The sequence below is a fragment of the Phoenix dactylifera genome, unplaced genomic scaffold (genome assembly GCF_009389715.1).
Source record: "Phoenix dactylifera cultivar Barhee BC4 unplaced genomic scaffold, palm_55x_up_171113_PBpolish2nd_filt_p 000085F, whole genome shotgun sequence".
Taxonomy (NCBI): domain Eukaryota; kingdom Viridiplantae; phylum Streptophyta; class Magnoliopsida; order Arecales; family Arecaceae; genus Phoenix; species Phoenix dactylifera.
Window position 1 is genome coordinate 1,635,445 of NW_024067677.1, and position 19,267 is coordinate 1,654,711.

General features: G+C 38.2%; 1 protein-coding gene across 1 annotated transcript; it reads left to right on the top strand.

Annotated features, from left to right (window-relative positions):
- Positions 1-886: 886 nt before the first annotated feature.
- On the top strand, positions 887-16,998 carry LOC103706198 (transcription factor TGA2.2-like). The gene is made up of 8 exons (XM_008790237.4): positions 887-1,051; positions 1,155-1,232; positions 1,305-1,364; positions 5,315-5,392; positions 5,495-5,552; positions 15,147-15,418; positions 15,979-16,227; positions 16,577-16,998. The coding sequence occupies exons 1-8, from the start codon at positions 899-901 to the stop codon at positions 16,721-16,723; spliced, it is 1,095 nt and encodes a 364-aa protein (XP_008788459.3). The 5' UTR covers positions 887-898; the 3' UTR covers positions 16,724-16,998.
- The last annotated feature ends 2,269 nt before the right edge of the window (positions 16,999-19,267 follow it).

Sequence of the window (19,267 nt, forward strand, 5' to 3'; positions counted from 1 at the left end):
CTTAAGCCGAGGAGACCCGCAGCTCTATAAACGTTACGCTTGAATCGATTCGCTCATCCTTATCACATGCAACTCTCTCTCTCTCTCTCATCACCCATTCTCACTATCGTTACTCTCCTTTTAATACACTAATAAATGCTTAACAACGATATCGTAATATGATACGCACCCCGGAACTCATAAAACGGGCGATGGATGGATAGATTCGACTGACAGACGGTGGATGGATTGATTGATTGATAATCGCATTGATGGACGCATAGTCTGAGAGCTTAGAGAAAGGCATCTGGAGAAATTACCTCCCTTGGAGAAGAGAAGAGGAAGAACATGCTGAGCTCCTCCTCCTCTCTTTTCCTCCTCCTTGCTGTACGTCTATTCGTCTTCTCGTTGTCCTCCTGTTCTCCTCCATCGCTATGTACTCCTCTCACCTCTATCGGTACTGTCTCAAAATCACCTTCTTATGCTTCTCGTTTCTTGGCTAGCGTCGCTTATTATACCAAGTCTCCCTCCCTTTTCTTTTGTTGCATTGTTTCAGAGGAGACCAGCCTCAGGCCGGATTCAACCTCGGCGACGCTGTTCTCGACCTCACCCGAAGTACATCCTCATCCTTTTCTTTCTCCTTTTTACGCTGCTTCCACAATTACTAACCGTTCTTCTTTTTGTTTTTTTTGGTGTTTAAATGTGGGAAGGTCCCATTCTTAGCCCAAAGTCTTCGAGCAATCTCACCGCTGTCCCCTCCTCTCCATTACAGTTTGGGGCCTTAGCCCATGCAGTAAGGCCGCATTTTCTCAGGCTTTCATTTCCTTTGAGAAGCTTTGAGGGGTTTCATTATGTGGGTGATCTAGCTTTTGGTTGGTTGGGATTTTAATGGTGCTAACAGGGGATGGCAAGTTTGGACATGGCGGCCTCAGCGGTCGGGGCGGGGATGGACATGGGCAAGTTGGCCTTCCCCAGGGGGCAAATCGAGAACTGGGGTGATTCTGGCGTTGTCGTCACCAGCCTGAGGACAGACACCTCCACTGACGTCGATGCCGATGAAGGGAATCAGGCGGTGAGCTTCTGTGCTCTTGTTTGGACTTTGGACTCCTTCCTCCAAGGCATTGGACTTTGGGCTTGCTTAATTCTTTTGGATTTGTTTGGTGGTCTTGTCTTAGGTTGGAGCTAGTCAACAAGGGGCTGTTGTGTGTCTGGATTCGTCTGCTGCGTCAAGGGAGAAAACAGGGGAACATAAGGTGCTGTCTTTTTAATTTGTGTATTTTTGGGCATGGATATGGAAGTAATGATTCCAATTAACTTCCATGCAGACACTTCGTAGGCTAGCTCAAAATCGCGAGGCTGCACGGAAAAGCCGCTTGAGGAAAAAAGTTAGTTTTCTTCGTTTTCTTTTTCATAAAGTTTTAAGGCATGTGTTAGTGGTTAAAATGTAGAGCTTGATTAGTTGTTTGTCATGTCATTGCTAGTTCGTGTTTCATTGCAGTAGTAAAGTGCGAACTATTGTTGATGCATCTTTTGTCAGTATTTTGTTCTCAACTTTTTTTTTTAGTATATAGAAGTGATAGTCCTTTGGGGTTGTGAAAATTAATAAAGAAACTTATTTTAACTATGGTGATAACTAGATTTGTTGAAGACGAAACATAAACAAAGGAGAGTAACAGGAAGAATGAATGTCTGATGCAACCACCTTTGGTTTCTCAGAGTATGGCCCTTCCCCTCTGGGAGTGGAGATTCCTGTATGTGATGCTAGCTAGGGTTCAAGTTGGTAATGAGTCATTATCTTCAGCCATCTCGATGTTAACAGAAATACAAAGGAACTTGATTGTTTATTCAACTAATACTAGTTTTAGCTTTGTCAATAGAAGAACCTAGACTATTTTGATGCAACTCAAATTTGCACCCTAATCTCATCTCAAACTTTAAACATTTCTTACTGCATATTCTGTGAATATTTCAGTTTTATAAAAATTGATTTACATTAGTTGTATACGTTTTATGGAGCTCATCCTCGGGCCTAGTACTCATGAGTGAACCAAATTAACCTAGAACATTAAAAAAATGATTGATGAAGGAGAAAAGGTCACGCAGTTCTATTAGCTGCCATATGTTACCTTTATGTATTTATTATTTAGGCCTTTCATTTGGCTAAAGATCATCCTTCCTTTCATATGCACATTCTTCCCTGTTAAATACCAAATCTGACTCCAAAGGCAACTCCTTTGTACATTTGAAGACAGATTGAAAATAATCTTAAGCTTCACAAGGAACTTTAGGGCTTGTTGTGGAGGAAATTTCAGATTCTTAATTGTTGGCCTTGTAGTCTTTTTAGAAATTACATGGGGAGGAAAATCAGACATTGGCAATGGTAATAGAAATGGCTTCATGAAAGGGCATAGTGTAGCAGCGTCTTCCATATATGGCATGGAGGGTGAGAAAACTTCATGCCATGTAAAAATCCTGCATTGTTCTCTCACAACAAATGTTACATCCATCTTCATGGAGTATGAGGGTCTTGTAGAAGGATGGAGCCAAAGTTTTAATTCAATATTGGAAATAAAAAAAGGTGACTCCAAAAAAGAAGTGAGGAAATATTAAGCAAAAATGTACAATTAGATTAAGAAAATAAACTAATAAATCAAGCAAATCAATATACGAAAAGTGTGATACAATGTAGGTGCTTGTTTACCCTATTAAGAGTATTGTATGTATGAAGCTTATATAATTTGGCATAACTTGTTTACAAGATTAGATTTGAGCAATGATAATTGTCTGAACAATGGAGATAAGAGAAAATTCCAAGAGAAGGCTTTTGAAAGGAGACCAATTTTTAGGCGTCTAATTTTGTAGACCATGAGAATGCTTGAACAATTAAATATCCAGTGGCAATTCTTGAACATTCAATAACTTTGATCAATTAAGCAAGATAACTTTTCAGTAAAATTGTCTTTGCTATTATAATGGCTTTTGCGGGTTGCTACTACTGACTGGTGGTAAAAAATAATGGTCATTGTTTGCCTACTCCATCCTTTAGTTAGTTCATTTTCAAACAAAAATGTAGCTGTTAATAGGCACTATTAGCTTTTATATCAGCAGATAACAGATTACAACACTAAAATGTTAGCATATTTGACAAATTGTTGTTCACATATTGTAATGTTAGCTTTGGTTTTGGTTTAATACTCTACTTACATTAATGAAAATTGATATAAAAATGATTATTTCCTAAACAGTGAAAGCATTAGATTGCAATTTGCCATTATTACCATTAGATGATGGCTGCTATTCTAGAATGGCAGTTAACATCTGTTCTATAGATGCATGCATCTATGCATGAAGTAAAACATCTAACAATTCATTTTGACTGATAGGCCATCACACTAGAAATCAACGACATTAATTATGATTTATTTCATAAAAATTCCTATAAATAAAAAATCATGTTAACCCTAGAAAAATTCATAAACTCCATTTTTCCACCCCCATAATGCATATGAAGTAGACCATAAAAACCCGTACCTTTCTTTCCTCGGGTATCGTTGGTTTTGTAGGTTATGACGAACAACGTGGATGTTAAATTTAGAGTGGGAGCATCATTGATTTTGAATCATTAACTCTCTTGCCTAAGATTTAATTCTTATTGTGTATTCTAACCCTTTATATATGTACATGTATGCATATGTGTATGCAAACATACATCTGTATGTGTAGTGACAACTAATATTTTAAATTTTTAATACATGGAGTAGGGGAGGAACATGAAATTAATACAAGAATTTCTAGAGAATACATGGAATACAAGCCGTGCAGCTATAAAATGGGAGAGTTACATTTCTTAATTGGAATTAACAAACAAAATTTATTAAATAAATGGGTTTTTCTATCTAGACTTGTTCTGTAAAATGGAGGTACACAAATATGGATCTAATAAGATTAAACCAGTGTCAGTGAAATAGAGCTGTGGCTATATCTTGTTATGCAATCGTTGAATGTGTAGATTAGTAAACAAACTTAAATTACAATGATATGATCCCCTTATGTAAAGAAGAATATTGGGTAGCGAGGAGGGTGAAAATTTCCCCATCATGATGAGATTTTCTAAGTTGATCAGCCATAAAATTAGGAGCATAGATTAAGAAACTAATAAGGTATAGGAATGCTGGGGTATGCAAGTGTAGATGATAAAAAATAATGGATCATTCCAGATTGCTCATACACTTTGAAAAGCCCCATGAAGATGAGATTAGCATAGGTTGAAGGGTTTGGAAAGAGTCACAGAGACCAAAAATGACTTGGATTCAACTAGCTTTTGATGCATACCAATGACAGCACGAGGCTTAATTTTCTGAATTCATTTTGATTTGATAATGCTTATTTTTTTGTCTTTTCTATATCCTTTGCACCTGTTTTCCTTCCACTGTACAAGTATCATACAACCATAGTCTGCTGAACCGGCCCGTACCGGCCGGTTCAGCATGTACCGTACCGGTACGGTACAGCCACATAAAACGGTTCGGGGCCAGAACTGAGGGGGAAAGAAGAAAGAAGAGAAAGAGGAAGAAAGCAGAGGAAAGAAGAGAAAGGAAGAAAGAGGAAGAAAGCAGAGAAAGAAGAGGAAGAAGAAGAAAAAGAGGAGAAGAAGACTGTTCGATATACCTTGGGCCGACCCCCTCCCGAGCACACTGATGCGCGCGCATCCCTCCCAATGGTTTCTTCCTTGCTCGTGGGAGAAGGGGGGAAAGAGAGGAGAAGAGAGGAGGAGAGGGGAAGAAAGGAGAGGAGAGAGTTCAGGAAGGAGGAAGTAGGGAAGGAAAAAAAAGAAAATAAAAGAAAAAAATCTTTCCATGCGTAGGGCAGCGTGCCCACGCACGGGCGGAGAATCGCTCGTGCATGCGCGCGATTCCACGCACGGGGAAGCTCGCTCCCGCGTGGTTCCCCGTGCTCGCATTGTTTCCCTGCGCCCACTTGCGGTTCGTCACGCGGGGCAGTGAGCCCATGCGGCACCGCGCGCGAGCGCGAGTCCATGTGGGCATTTAATGCCACAGAGTGGCTAAAACGCAGACGTGCGCGTGCGTCGGCTTTTTTTTTTGGTGGTTCCGGTTCGGCATCAGTTCCAACCGGTACCGGAGCTCACCGGTACACCAGTTCAGTCGGCTTGGCGGACACTGCGTACAAATGTTCTTTCCTTTGTTTCTTTCTTAGTACTCTATACTTATTATATATCAATGACAATTTGCAATTAGATGTGTGGGTGTGCGCATGTGTGTTTGCATGCATGTGTATCTATGTATTCATATCATTGATAGGCTTCTACATCATATAGGCATATGTTCAGCAGCTAGAGAATAGCCGTTTGAAGTTGATACAACTTGAGCAGGAGCTTCAACGAGCACGACAGCAGGCATGATGAGTGTTATTTCTTTTTCTTTGTTGCTTAGCACCAATTGGTCGAATTGCTTTTCTAAGAAACAAAGATGAAATCTATACACTTCCTACTATGCAGGGGATCTTTATTGCAGGTGGATTCTTGGGAGATCATAGTTATCCAGTTGGTGGAAATGGTAATTTCCTAGGCAAATAATTTTCTTTCATAGTTTGCTGAAATTATTAGGACTTGTTTGGATCTGTAACTGCTTTTGATCACAATAATTTCTATTTTATGAATGTGCTATACAACTTTTGCTGCTTAACAGTGCTTGATTCATTTTCGCAACAAAATAACCACAATCACTGGCTAGGTCCTCATTATATTGTATCTGACCTTTTTGGTAATCCTTGGCCTTGTGTTTATGTTAATATCTGCTTGGTCATATTTGATATTTCTCTAGTGAACATTTTGGTTGCAATGCAAAAAAAAATGTTTAAGCACATTAACATAACTGCAAAGAAAGAGGATTAAGCAATGCTTCAGGACCTGCCAAAATAGGGATGGTATTGTTACCATACTGTTCCAACAGGAAAACAAGATTGGTATGGTGTGGGACACTGATCCTTGACTTGATCAAGACATCCTGCCCGGCCTGGCTGAAACCAATTGTTCAGGCTGATAGCAAGGTTAGTTCTGTTGGTACCAAGTGCAGCCTGACCAGGTCACCTCATTGAAGCAAAAGGAGAAAGAGAGCATGCGGGGCCCATGCTCTCTTTTTCTTTTTTGCTTTGCTTTCGGGTCTCTCCATTTACTTTTTGCCACTAATTGGTTGGAAAAAAAGGGTACTCATGTCAGATTTTTCTATTTGGCATGAAATTCAAATATGTTGTAAATTTTATTTTTATAGAATTATATTTTTAGATCAAAGTAGTTATTCAGAAGGAAAATTTGTAGCATATATGCACTATTATTATGCACGTGCTACTAAATTGTTTCATCATTTGGATGAATTTTAGGCATGTTCGGGAGCACCGGAACCTAGACCCAAAATTGGGATCAATTTAAAATTATCCCACAAAAAAGGTTTCAATTTAGGTAGGAAAAAATATATATAGTACCCACGGAGGGTGCCGTTTCACTTATATTTGTCGGTAATTCTTTTAAATATTGTTGAAACAATAATCGGCACCATATACCTTATCATTGTCTCAAAAACCACTTGAACATGGAAAAGAACAAAAAAATATGCATTAAGAATTTACTTTGACAAAACTTAAAAAATGAAAAGATACAAAAACAAAAAAAATCTTGATACACGTTGAGACACAAGACCATCTCTAGAGTTGGGGTGGTACTGACTGTCCTGGTATCGTACCATCCCAATGAAATACTAGTACAGGTCTCAATATCAATATTTTAAACCTTGGGACCCAATAAATAGTTTGTTCCTACATCTTGCACTCTACAATACATTCATAATATATCAATATCAAACAACTTAAATTTAAGAAAATATTAGTAATATTATATCATAAAATGTAGACTATACCTTGCAATTCTTTTCTTCATTTGTATTCAATTATATGCATGCATTCTTCAAAAATCACTTGTGTAAGTATGAGCTCCTAAGGTTTATGTCGTTTTTGATCTCTTATTGATTGTATTCAAGCAACTGAAGGGTATGTTAATATGCTGAGCAAGGCTTATTTTCAGGTTATTTAAGTTATTGTAGTAACTTTGGACTTCCGTAAGTATTGCAAGTTAATGTTTCACATATAGATTTCAAATTACCAAAGAGGAAAAGGAAGATAATATTTGATTGTGGTTATGATCCAATTAACAACATATATGGATAGATAGACTTATTTTAGATTATGCACTTGATATGCTACTTTGTATAAATTAATATTTGGAGAAAATCAAGAGAATTGTAAATGGAGGGTCATTTTGTCGTCATATCAAAATTAATTTTACTAAAATTACTAGGCTAGTCTAAAGTAGTGGATCATTGGCCAGCCCGCACACTATGTAATCATTAGGCAATCAAGTGTTGATGCAGGCATGTAGTTGGTTGCCATGCTTATGAATCATGATAGTGGCAGGCCCTTAGGTAATAGGGCCAAAACGCATCGGCAGGAAAACCTAGGAACATAGGTAGCAAACTTTGACGACACTATCACATAGTGTATTACAATAAGTAGTGTTGGCTGAAACAACTTGATTCGATCAGGGAGAAGAAAAAATTTTCTTAGCCCACTTAACTCAAATTTCTAAAAAGAAAATTTAAAAAAAATGAAAGAATTGGAAAAGTAGGGTTTACCTCCCTTTTTCTTTCATCGACGGTCCTAAGACGAAGTTACGTATCCTCTATTTATAATGGTGAGGTATGTCTTTGCATAATTCAGATTGAATTTCTCTTCTAGAGTTCTAGTTCTAATAGAACTCACTTTCCAAAAATAGACATGACTAGTAGAAATAAACTCAAAAAAGCTAAAATTTTAGAGGAGCTAGATCTCGAATTCTACATCAAAGCTGCCTTCTATTGCTCCATCCTTCTTTCATTGGAAGATACGTTTGCTTAAAGTCTTTCTTGAATTTTGTTTTTTTGATTTGATTAGCTCGTTTTAGGGCTCAAATGATGGAATTTGAGCCTGAACGCTAGGTGTGCCACAACCTTTCAAGGGGTGCGATATCATAGATATCAAAAAAGTTAATTAAAAAAAAAGATCATCTTAATCAGGTGTCGTATGATTAAGTTGTGGCCTCCGAAAATTTGATTCGTGACTCAGCTTGTTGATGCGGTGGATCTCACTTCTGAACCCTGTCCAGCCCTACCCGTAGTGGCAGGAAGTCTGGTGATCCTTCCGGTTCACATCTTCTATAACATGTCAGCATGAAGTGATTATTGGGGATAATGCTAAGACAAAGCTAGTCAATCGTGTCCATTGGCTGAGCTGATAGTTGAGTTTGTTGTAGTGTTAAAGTTAGAAACTAAGAAATTCGAGTCTGTTTGGTTCTGGAGTCTTTCAGATATTGTTTTTGATATGGCAATACATAACCCTAATGACGTGGCTTAGCCGGATTAGTTTAGCTTACAACCGACATGGACCCTTGTCATACTCCAAATTCTCTAAGAAAGTCATATCAAGATCACACTAACCAATCTGAGAGCTAGGCCGAGCAGATCTGAAGCAACCAACCTCCAAGGTTATGTATCGTCCGATGTAAAATTCTGCTGCTCGAACGAACAACCATTCAGCTCAGCAACTATCCCAAGCCGACCTAAGTCCTTTTATCCCAGACAGTGACATTAGCGCTCCCTTCAGGTAAGCTCTCCTTTGATCATGCAGAGAGTTAAAGATCATAATAATGAACCTGGATGGTTATAGCATGTGCCAAGACAGTTATAGCACGATCCTGGATGGTTACAACATATCTTAAGGTAGTTATGATGCAATCTTGGATGGTTATCAGACATCTCTTACTAGTTATTGTACGATTCCGGTCCGTTACAACACAACCCTTTGGAGATTCCGACCCCGTGGCTATATATTGGATTGAAATCCCTGCATGAAAGGTTCAATACCAATAACACCACTATACTGAGGTTTTCATTCGCCTCTCTCCTCATAGTCAAAACATCCCTTTTGACTTAAGCATCAGAGGGCCCAGTCGAAGCCAACCCCGGTGAGTTTTGACCTGTTGCTGTTTTGTAGATCGATAGAGGTGATCCACAACAGTTCGGAGATCAGCAACAACAAATTAGAACTGTCTATTGGAAACAAGGCGAAATAAGTCATGAAGCTCAAAAGAAATAACCATCTAGCGTCTACTCAACCGGAGTCTAATGGCTCCCTACGCAGTCCTTATAGATCTTAGCCTCCTTAGTTTGACTCCGGGAGCTGTCAACATTGAGAAATTTAGCCTGCTTGTCCAGCAAGTAGAGGCCCTCACCATAATATTGCCAAACTTATAGTATTTGCAGATTGCAAATTCTTTAGCTAGCCAGCCGAACCACCAAGATTGCTTGGTGCAGGGCAGTAGCCACGCTCCTCCCGAGCGAAATCAAGGGTGCAATCGTTCTAGCTCTTTCTTCCAGATAGGCTATAGTCCAGTCGACTCTTTCCCACATGACTTGGATAGGGTCTCCAAGTGGGAAGTCCATCTCGACCGCAAGATTGAGGAAACAAACAAGATCGAGGTATTTAGGGGAAAGCATTCTAGGGTAAGCAACGATCTGGAGATGATGAATGAGCCTCTCTTTACCAAAGAGATCATGGAGGAGCCCATGCTGAAGAAATTCAAGATACCTCAGTTCGAGCATTATGATGGCACCTTAGATCCAATAGACTATCTTGAGAGTTATAGAGCTCTCATGCTATTGCAAGAAGCAGCTGACGACGTGATGGGCCAAGCTTTTCCAACGACCCTCTAGAAAGCTGATCGGCTCTAGTACTCAAGTCTTCGATCTAGCTCAATTGGATTCTTTGACCAGCTGAGCCACCACTTTGTTGGTTACTTCATCAGCAATAAAAGATGCAAGGAGACCTCGGCTAGTTGGTTCTCTATCAAGCAAAGGGAAGATGAAGATCTGAGATTGGGGCTACCTGTGCTGGCCTCGAAGGATGAAAGCTCCTATCATGACGAGAGACACGAGCAAATACTATCAGTTTCATAAAGATCATGAGCATAATACTGAGTGCCAACAATTGAAACATGATTTTGAGGTTCTCATCAGACAAGGCTACCTCGATTGATATATTGATGACTAGCAAAACACCAGTTAGGGCAGGCGAACACTAGAGGTAAAGCGATGACCAACCGATTGCCGAGATAATTGCTGCAATTTTAGAGGACTTACGATTGAAGGATCCATGCCCCCAACCTAGGTAGCCTACAAATGAGCAGCCTGAGCTAGAGAGTCAGCCTCATAAAGATTAAAGCCATTGAGCAGGGAGAATGTGAAAGCTTTGCATTAAGCTAGGAGAATATATGCTGAATAATCGAGCTCGAGAAGCCTGAAGGGGTCCTCGTACATGAAGCCTTGATACCGTCAGGGTACACAAATAGCAAGAATCATAGAACTTGATTTTGTACTTGTTACTACTGATGATCAATGAAATTGTGTTTTAGTTTTTTCTTCGGCTTCGGGAAAAGAAACCATTCGGGTTTCTTATCCCTCGTCCCTTATAACACTCCTACGTGAAAGTGGTAACTCCGTTACCTCTTTCACTCCTCTAGAAGCTGCCTTCGTTTTTGGCGTTCCTTCGTAGATCTACGGATTTCACCCCGTGGGCTGCCAGGTTTCGCCTACGCTACGGTTTCAAAAGATTGCACCTTAATTATTCAACCGAAGTGTTGGAGTTCCGGAGCACGAGGTAATATTTTTTGTAAAAACTAGCCCAATGAATCCAAGTGTGTAGCTCTCTGAACTCGATGTTGCACCATTTGCACCTTCAGTGGTGTTAACTCGAGAGCATGCCACTGTGTTCCTACTCGATGTCATGCTTTAGCTCCTTTCTGGATGGATCCATTCCTTCCGGTGAAGCAAAGATATGCCAAACATTTTTATATTAATTGGCATTTAAGTAATTAATTATTTAAAAATTAGTTAAATTATGTTTGGATTAAAAACTCACCAAATTAGTCCAGTAAAATCTTCTACATTAATCACTTGCAATACTGATTTTTTATTTTTTTTACTTAATTAAATAATTTTAATTATTTTTTATAGTAATTTAATATTTAACTAAAAATATCTTGAAATTTTATTTTAATTCAAAAAAATGTGGAACCACAACAAGGATGCTGCATTTATTATTATTTCAGCTTATATTCATTTAATTATTTTTTGAAAAATACTTAAATTTTAATTTGTGGCAAAAAATATTTTCTACTTCAGAAAATACTTCTGAATCACCTATGCATTGTACGATTTTTTTGTATTTTTGTATTTTTTTTATTTTTTTATTTTTTATTTTTTATTTAAAAATAATTATTAATAATAAATAATTTAAAAATTATTTTGACTTTACATTCATGTAGCATCCCACAATAGATGCTACGTATATTTTTCTCAGCCTGTGGGCATGCGTGGAAAGCCAGTTATTTTACAATTTTATTCAAATTTGGCTCTATATCACTATTCACATGATCCTGCCCAAATATGAATAAAATTGTACGAAAATTTTATGGTGAGTGGCATTCATACTCCTAAACATGCTTCTGATTTTATAATAATTTTTTGAATTTTATTTTATTTTTTTAATTTTAAATTTCAAATTTTATTTTTTTAATATAAATAGTTACCTATTGAATGAAAATATAAATAGTTACCTATTGAATGAAAATATAAGTAGTTCCAAAATCAGGGTAAAATTCATGAAATGGCTAGAACTGGCCGATTTTTGATTTTTTAAAAGGGGTTCAAAGAGGGTTGGAACGTGCTGAGAACTCATGGGGGAGCTTAGTGCCCCCAATTATTGGAGTCAGGCAGGCGGTATGCATGCCTGAACCGGTGTGAACCATCCTATTCGCATTGGTACCACATCGAATTGCTCGGTTCAATGCGGTTTGGTTCTATTTCCAAGTCGAGGGGAATTGTCCCGATTATCCTCCAGTACTATATAGCATGGGCCAAACTGCTTGGTTCGGGACGGTTCGGTTGACTTTCATCTAAATCTTTTCTCCATATCTATTCCTACCTCATCATACTTTTCTCTTCTTCAGCCTATCCTCCAACATTGAGTGCTCAAACAACGAATGAGGATCACTAGTCTCAATAGATCTCAATGGGTTTTGGGAGTAAGATCTACCATATCTAGGACTTGATCATGGATCTTATATTCTACAGGGCATAACTTTCTTATCAAGCATCACCATGAAGCTCGTGAGTCTTGAAGAGTACTATGATGGTTTGATGACCTTAAAGGGTTTGTCGTGCATAGTGAACGAGTACTATAATGATGTTTAGGCCTTGAAACGGGCCGATCAAAGTGAAAGTTTTCTTTTTGGGTAAGATTTTGACTAGGCATAGCTCACAATCTAGGAAGAATTAGGTGAAATGACTAAAGACAAAGTGAATATAGGAGTTAAGATCTAATTCTAGGGAGATTTTGGCTTTTTTATTCTCATTTCCACTAGGCATGACTATTTACAGAAAGTTTTGATCTCTTCTAACTAGAAGAGGAATCTGTCCTGGGTTTTGCAGGTAGACCTTATTGGTATAAATAAAGGCATTGCAACTCAGATCTTTCTTCAAGGTACCACAATTAGCTATTTGAGCTCAAGCTTGAGCCGGAGCTAAATATGGTACCTTGGCTTGGCTTGTCTTGGCTTTTCAAGGTACCATATTTAGTTTCAAATCTTTATTATTAACAACAGCTTGAGCCTGAGCTGAGCTCAAGCAGCTACCTAATGAACATACCATAGCCAAGCATGAGCTACTTTGATACTTGGCTTGGCTTGGCACACTTGCACCCAAGCATGAGCTGCTTTGATACTTGGCTTGGCTTGGCACACTTGCACCCCTGAATAAGACTGCTATTTCATTGATTTTGCTGTTAAAATTTTAAACTCTTGCAAAATTCACGAATCTTGAAACTCAAGTATAATGTCTGTTGCCAAGTGTTAACTTTCATTTTGAAAACTAACAAGACAAATTTTATAATTTTTGATGTTGGAAGGTATTTATTGCTCTGTCAAATTTAAGGAACTTAACCTAAATATTCCTCCATTGACAACCATAAACTGCCTAGAACACATGATCAACACTTCTTTACTCAATGTCAAACTTAGATTTGATGGAACTATAGGTGCGCTAGCTCCCCATCCCTCCCTCCCTCCCCACCGGCTCCTCCTCTCGCACACACTCTCTGTACCCCTGTCCCCCTCTCCTCGAGACAGATTCACTGGAGATACTATAGTGAAACGAATTACAGTCTCAAAGAACCAGAATTAGATTTGAGAAGTGGTTTTCAGCATTTTATAAGGAGTAGAAGTTTTTAAGGATAATCTGGGAAATAAAATTTTCCTGGTTTGCTGTCCCAAATTTATAATATAGACTATTTGTTGAGAAACTTCTGAAAAATAGGGTATAGATTCATATTTCTTGGATTCTTGGCACAGGGGAAAAGATGGATGGATGGATTATCCAATATTAGGGAAGCAAAACTGAGAATTTAGAGACTATAGTTTGGTTTACAGTATGTTAAGTGTTTCATATATCTGTTTCTAGAAACCATTTACAACTTGAAAAAAAGGTGATAAAGAAAGCACAACTAAAAGGAAATGACTTAGAGAAAAGATGATGGTCAACCTGGTTTTAGATCTATTTATTTGCAAATCCAATTACAGAGATTAAAAGCAGGGGACAAGGTAAGGGAAGAAGAGGGAAGATAGAAAAAAAAGAATAATTTGGAATCAAAATTGTCAAACTGTCTGTTACAAGCATTTAACCATAGCTCTCACTGTGTAAGTGGTTGGTGCAACTAAATAAGCTGTTTCAAGTCCACTCTAATCTCTAAGTAGATGAAGGGAAATAAGAAAAAGGCACTATTGAATTCATTAGTTCTGTGCTAATTTTCCAAATTTTATTCCGAGGAAGGTCAGGTACAAACATGACCCTTTGTCCTACATCATAATCATAAACCTGTATCAATTGTTTTCTTTCTTGCTGGAATCGTCCTTCAATTCAGTCCCTTTCTATTGGCTTGGCATCTTCGAGAAGCTCCAAGAATGTCCTTTGTTTGGGATGGCTTATGTATGCTATTAGTTTTAGTCTGACTAGAAAGATATATGTTGTGATTAACTGGACATCAGGGTCATGTAATCACCCTGGCTGAAACATAGTTGCTTCTCAAGTCTTTACATTTGATTAACTGGGTAGTCTTGAAAGATACTCCTCAATGATCATTATTTCGACTAACTTTCCATGTCCGGTAATGGTTAGCATGGAAATAATCATGCACTCATCTTCTGTCCTTTTCATGTTGCATTTACTTTCCGCTGAAAGAGTTACATAATTTCACTTTACCATTTCTATCAGAATACATAATTCTGAGGTACTCAAAGATTATGTACTTGTTTATAGACAAAGTTGCAAAAGCAGGAGGTGGGTAGTCTAGAGTTTATTCGTCTGGTCCTTTCTTAGTAATTGCTGCTCTTCCTTTTGATGTAGTGTTGACATTATCGGGATCCTTTGTGTACTCATCTCTAATTATAAGAGCTGCAGCTTCTCTTTGATAGAAACTATGTCTGTCTGCCATTTTTCCAATCTAGCCAAAGATATTGTTTCTTTTTTCCTGTTCTTTTGCTTTGTATGCTTGTTTTGTCTTCTCTATTTCAGATGTAATGATATCGTAATCATAATTGACTAGTGAGATATAGGGAATGGGTTCTGCAAGTACTTTGTAGAAACTCCGAACATATGCGCTTCTGCTGTTCTCTAGATAGTTCACATATGATGGTCTCACCTTCACAACTGACAAGTTTCATGGATTGGTGCCTTTTTACATCTAAATGTAGCATTAACAGATAAAATCAAATCTCTTCCATCATTTTTACAATATCACATTGCAGCGTTTCAATCTTTTGTTATAAACATCATCACAATTACAGTATGCATGAGCTTGTTGATGATGTTTACAATCACGTAAAAGCAAAATTTCATTCCTGATGCTTATGAGGCTTTTCATTGCCTTGCCATCTCTTACCCCTACCTGCATTTGCTTGCTACACATATATAAAACTATCTCGCATAAGTAACTTAGACTGGAAATTACTTTAGGGGCCATGGCATTTGATATGGAGTATGCCCGATGGCTTGATGAACATCAACGTCAGATTAATGAACTGAGGTCAGCATTAAATGCTCATGTGGGTGATGATGAGCTGCGGCTTCATGTTGATGCTGTGATGACACATTATGATGAAGTTTTTAGGCTCAAAAGCATCGGTACAAAGTCTGATGTCTTCCACATGCTTTCAGGCATGTGGACAACCCCTACAGAGAGGTGTTTCATGTGGTTGGGGGGATTCAGATCATCTGAACTTTTAAAGGTAATTATTAGAATTTCTTTTAGGCTTTTAGCATATATTACCATTGCAAATATAGCTTATTGCATATATATCGTCTGAAAATCACTATTTGCATATATATATATATATATATATATATATATATATATATATCCTTATATCATCAAATTTTGGCTAATAAAATTAATAAAAAACCATTTTGAGCATCATTCGGCACTATTACCCTTTTACTTTAAGGCCTTTAAAATTTAACATTCAATTTGTGTTGAAAAGAGCAATATTTTATATAAATTTTTCAACAGTATCAATGCAAAAGGATAAGAGACTCATTTTCTACTTTAAATGGTTATTTATTAATATATTAAAAAAAATCTAGTAGAGAGATTTATACAAAAGCAAGATGATTTAGGGTTGTGTATGCAAATAGTAATTTTTGGAGGGTAAATATGCAGTCAGCTATATTAGTAAGCATATATGCAAAATAACCATTTCTTGGGTATTCTTAAACAGAAACTAGAATTACGAATCCTAGAAGTCGATGTTCTTTGAACGTCAAGTTGATTATTCTGAAAAATTTGCAGATACTAGCAAACCATCTTGAACCTTTGACAGATCAGCAGTTGATGGGTTTATGTAACCTTCAGCTGTCATCCCAACAGGCTGAGGATGCCTTGTCTCAGGGAATGGAAGCCTTGCAGCAATCTCTTTCAGATACCCTTGCTTCAGCTTCTCTTGGGCCATCTGCTGGTTCTGATAATGTTGCTAATTACATGGGCCAGATGGCGATTGCTATGAGCAAGCTAGGGACGCTAGAGAGCTTCCTTCGGCAGGTATGAGGCATACTTGACAATCAAAATGTCTTTTCTTACATCCTATTTTTTTTTGCTCTCTAAATGTAGAGAAGGGTCATAAACTTTCAAAAAGTTAGTTCTAGATATTTTTGTAGATGTTCTAAATTTCTTGTTTTCTCCTGACATTTGTGAATGATGTCCTTTAAGTTATAAAAGATATTATCAAGGCAATATTTTTCAAAATTCTGATAATATTCATTTTGAACTTGCTAAGAATCGTTACATGTGTATATGTATGTATATATAAATCTTTAGCATTTCTTCTAGTGATTTCTTGCATGTCTTCGGACGTAACCCTATTTGTATGACAATATGCTTCTTTTCCTAGGCTGATCTTTTGCGGCAGCAGACCTTGCATCAAATGCATCGCATATTAACGACCCGTCAAGCAGCCCGTGCACTGCTGGCCATCAGTGACTACTTCTCTCGCCTTCGGGCACTTAGCTCTTTATGGCTGGCTCGCCCTAGGGATTAGTACTAATTATATTTGTAAAGGGAATAGATAATATATGATTAAGATGTAGGTGATGGCACAGTGGAGTAATTTTGATGGTGTGAGCAAACTGAGGAAGGGCCTCTTTGGAAGAAGGATGAATGTGCTTCATTGTTCTATTCTTCGATTTCATGCCTCATGATAACTATAATTAATGATTTATATAGATGCATTTGAGTTATAATGCTTATAATGCTTGATTGTCTTTGTTAAAAGTGCTGTATGCATGTGCAAGGACTGTGCTAGTTTAAGTAATGTCTTCTAATTCATCAGAAACGGACAGTAGTGCCATTTTAAACTATAGAAACTACTCCCACAAACAAATGTAAGAACTGCTTTGTCAGCGTAGAATGTATTCTTTAACGTTGTCATCAGTCAATGGAGCAGTCTTTAGACACACTGAACAACACTAATTCACATGATAGATTTGGAAAAATACATGCATACATGAAGAATTCGAGATCACAATCTGACTTATCATCAAAATCCTCCTTAGATGCTAAAAAATATATCAAAAATAAATAGTACCTCAAAAATTAAGTTGGAGATGGTGAGTAAGGTGGCGAAGCCGGCGATGGAGGAGTTGTTGGAGAAGGAGAGATGATGGACTGATAATTCAGACAACGGAGTTGGTGGTAGAGCAGGGGCCAATGATTAAGGCGCGGCAAAGCCAGGAGTGGAGAAAGAGAAGCCCTCACACCAAGGGTTCCGATGGCAGAGTAGGGGAGTGGCCAAGGTGATGCAGATGGTTCGAGTGGAGGCGTTGGAGAAAAAGGAGATGGGGGAGGTGAAGATGGTGGTGGAGGAGGAACCCTCACACCTAGGTTCCAGTGGTGGAGTAAGGGGATGGTAGAGGTGGTGGAGATGGTTCGGATGAAGGAAGAGGAGAAGGAGATAAAGGATGTGAAGCCGACGGGGGACAAGGAGGAGCCCTCTTACCTAGGGTTCTCATGGCGATGTAAGGGGGTGGCGGAGGTGGTGGAGATGGCTTTGGCGAAGGAGGAGAAGGAGATAGGAGAGGTGAAGCATATAAGGGAGAAAGAGGAGCCCTCATTTTGGTTTCGGGTGGCAGAGCAAAGTATGGGGGAGTTGATGCCTTCGGACAAGGAGAGTGGGATCCATTAAGGCCGACAAAGAGGAGTGCACGTGGCGAAGAAGAGAAGAGTTCTGTGAGGGTGATCCACGGGTGGCAAAGGTGAGGTGGGGAGGAGAAGAGCGAGCAAAGGGTACAAGCTTCAAGGATTCGATGAGGGAAAGCAAAGTGCACATAGCAAAGGAGAGTGATCTAGAAAGATCACTAGACTTGATGTTGACTACTTTGATAACTATGATTAGGGCTGGATAGGGTCCAAAAGTAAGATCCACTACATCGGAACCCAAGTCACAAGCCAAATTTTCGAACGGCTATAACTTGGTCATACAATTCTCGATTGAAATTATCTTCATTTTTGAAATTAGCTAACTTTTTGATATCTATGACATGGCACTACATACTTCCATATGGAGCAATCAGAACCAAATTCCATCGTTTGGACTTTGAAATGGATCGATCAAACTGCAAGTTTTCTGTTTGGAAAAGACTTTCACCAAACGTATCTCCCAATCTGAGAAAAATCAAGCATAGAGACAAAAAACAAAATTGATGTAGAAGTTGAGATCTATCTTCTATAGAATATGGATTTTTCGAGTTTATTTCTACTAGTCATATCTATTTTAGGAAAGAGACTCCTATTAGAATTAGGAAGAGAAATCTTATTTGAATTATATAAGGGCGGACCTTGCCATTATAAATAAAGGCTATATACCTTAATTTTAGGTTCGTCAATGAAAGAAAAGGGGGACCTAAATCTTATTTTTGAAATTTATCCATCTTTTTCTAATTTTTGTTTTGAGAGATTCGTGCTGAGCGAGTTGAGAAAATTCTTACTTCTCTTATATCGGATCAAAGAGGAGAGTAGTAAAAAAAAATTGGGGGTGCGCGGCTTTGAGTGGTGAAAGGGTCGGAGTCAAATTTTTGGGACACGTGGCCCAAGAATTATGCCCATGATAAATCCAAGTCCATAAACAGAAACACAGGGTTTTACCCACACATCGAGGTGTCTGTTGGTACATTTCAATATCTAGCTATAGTTATGTAAATCCGTTAGCACCTACCTAGAATTTTGTTGATGGATTACAATTATCTGCTAGCACAATTTAAGCCTTTTAATCACGGATGGTGAACTTTGTAGCTAATAATATAGAACTGCCGGTAAAAACCTGAAATATATTGATGTATTTGTCTTTATAAGCAAAAGCATCCATGGCAAATATCCATTTTCTTGTCGAGAAAGCAAATGACCAAGATATTTGGGAACTTTCTATCACATGTGGTTTGCTATATTAAGCTGTGTGTGTGGTTTAATTTTCGGTCTTATGAGACATGTGAGACTAGAATGGTTCGGCTCAGGTCCAATATCGGATGCCTCAAACAAGACTGGGACATAAAGCATGATTTTAATTGCCATTAGAACATTTGCACATCTG

Bases quoted from the DNA above. Each gene is read 5' to 3' on its own strand.
- LOC103706198 (XM_008790237.4), top strand. From the start codon at position 899: ATGGCGGCCTCAGCGGTCGGGGCGGGGATGGACATGGGCAAGTTGGCC. The intron at 1,233-1,304 runs GTGCTGTCTTTT...ACTTCCATGCAG, and splicing joins AGAAAACAGGGGAACATAAG to ACACTTCGTAGGCTAGCTCA. The intron at 1,365-5,314 runs GTTAGTTTTCTT...TACATCATATAG, and splicing joins AAAGCCGCTTGAGGAAAAAA to GCATATGTTCAGCAGCTAGA.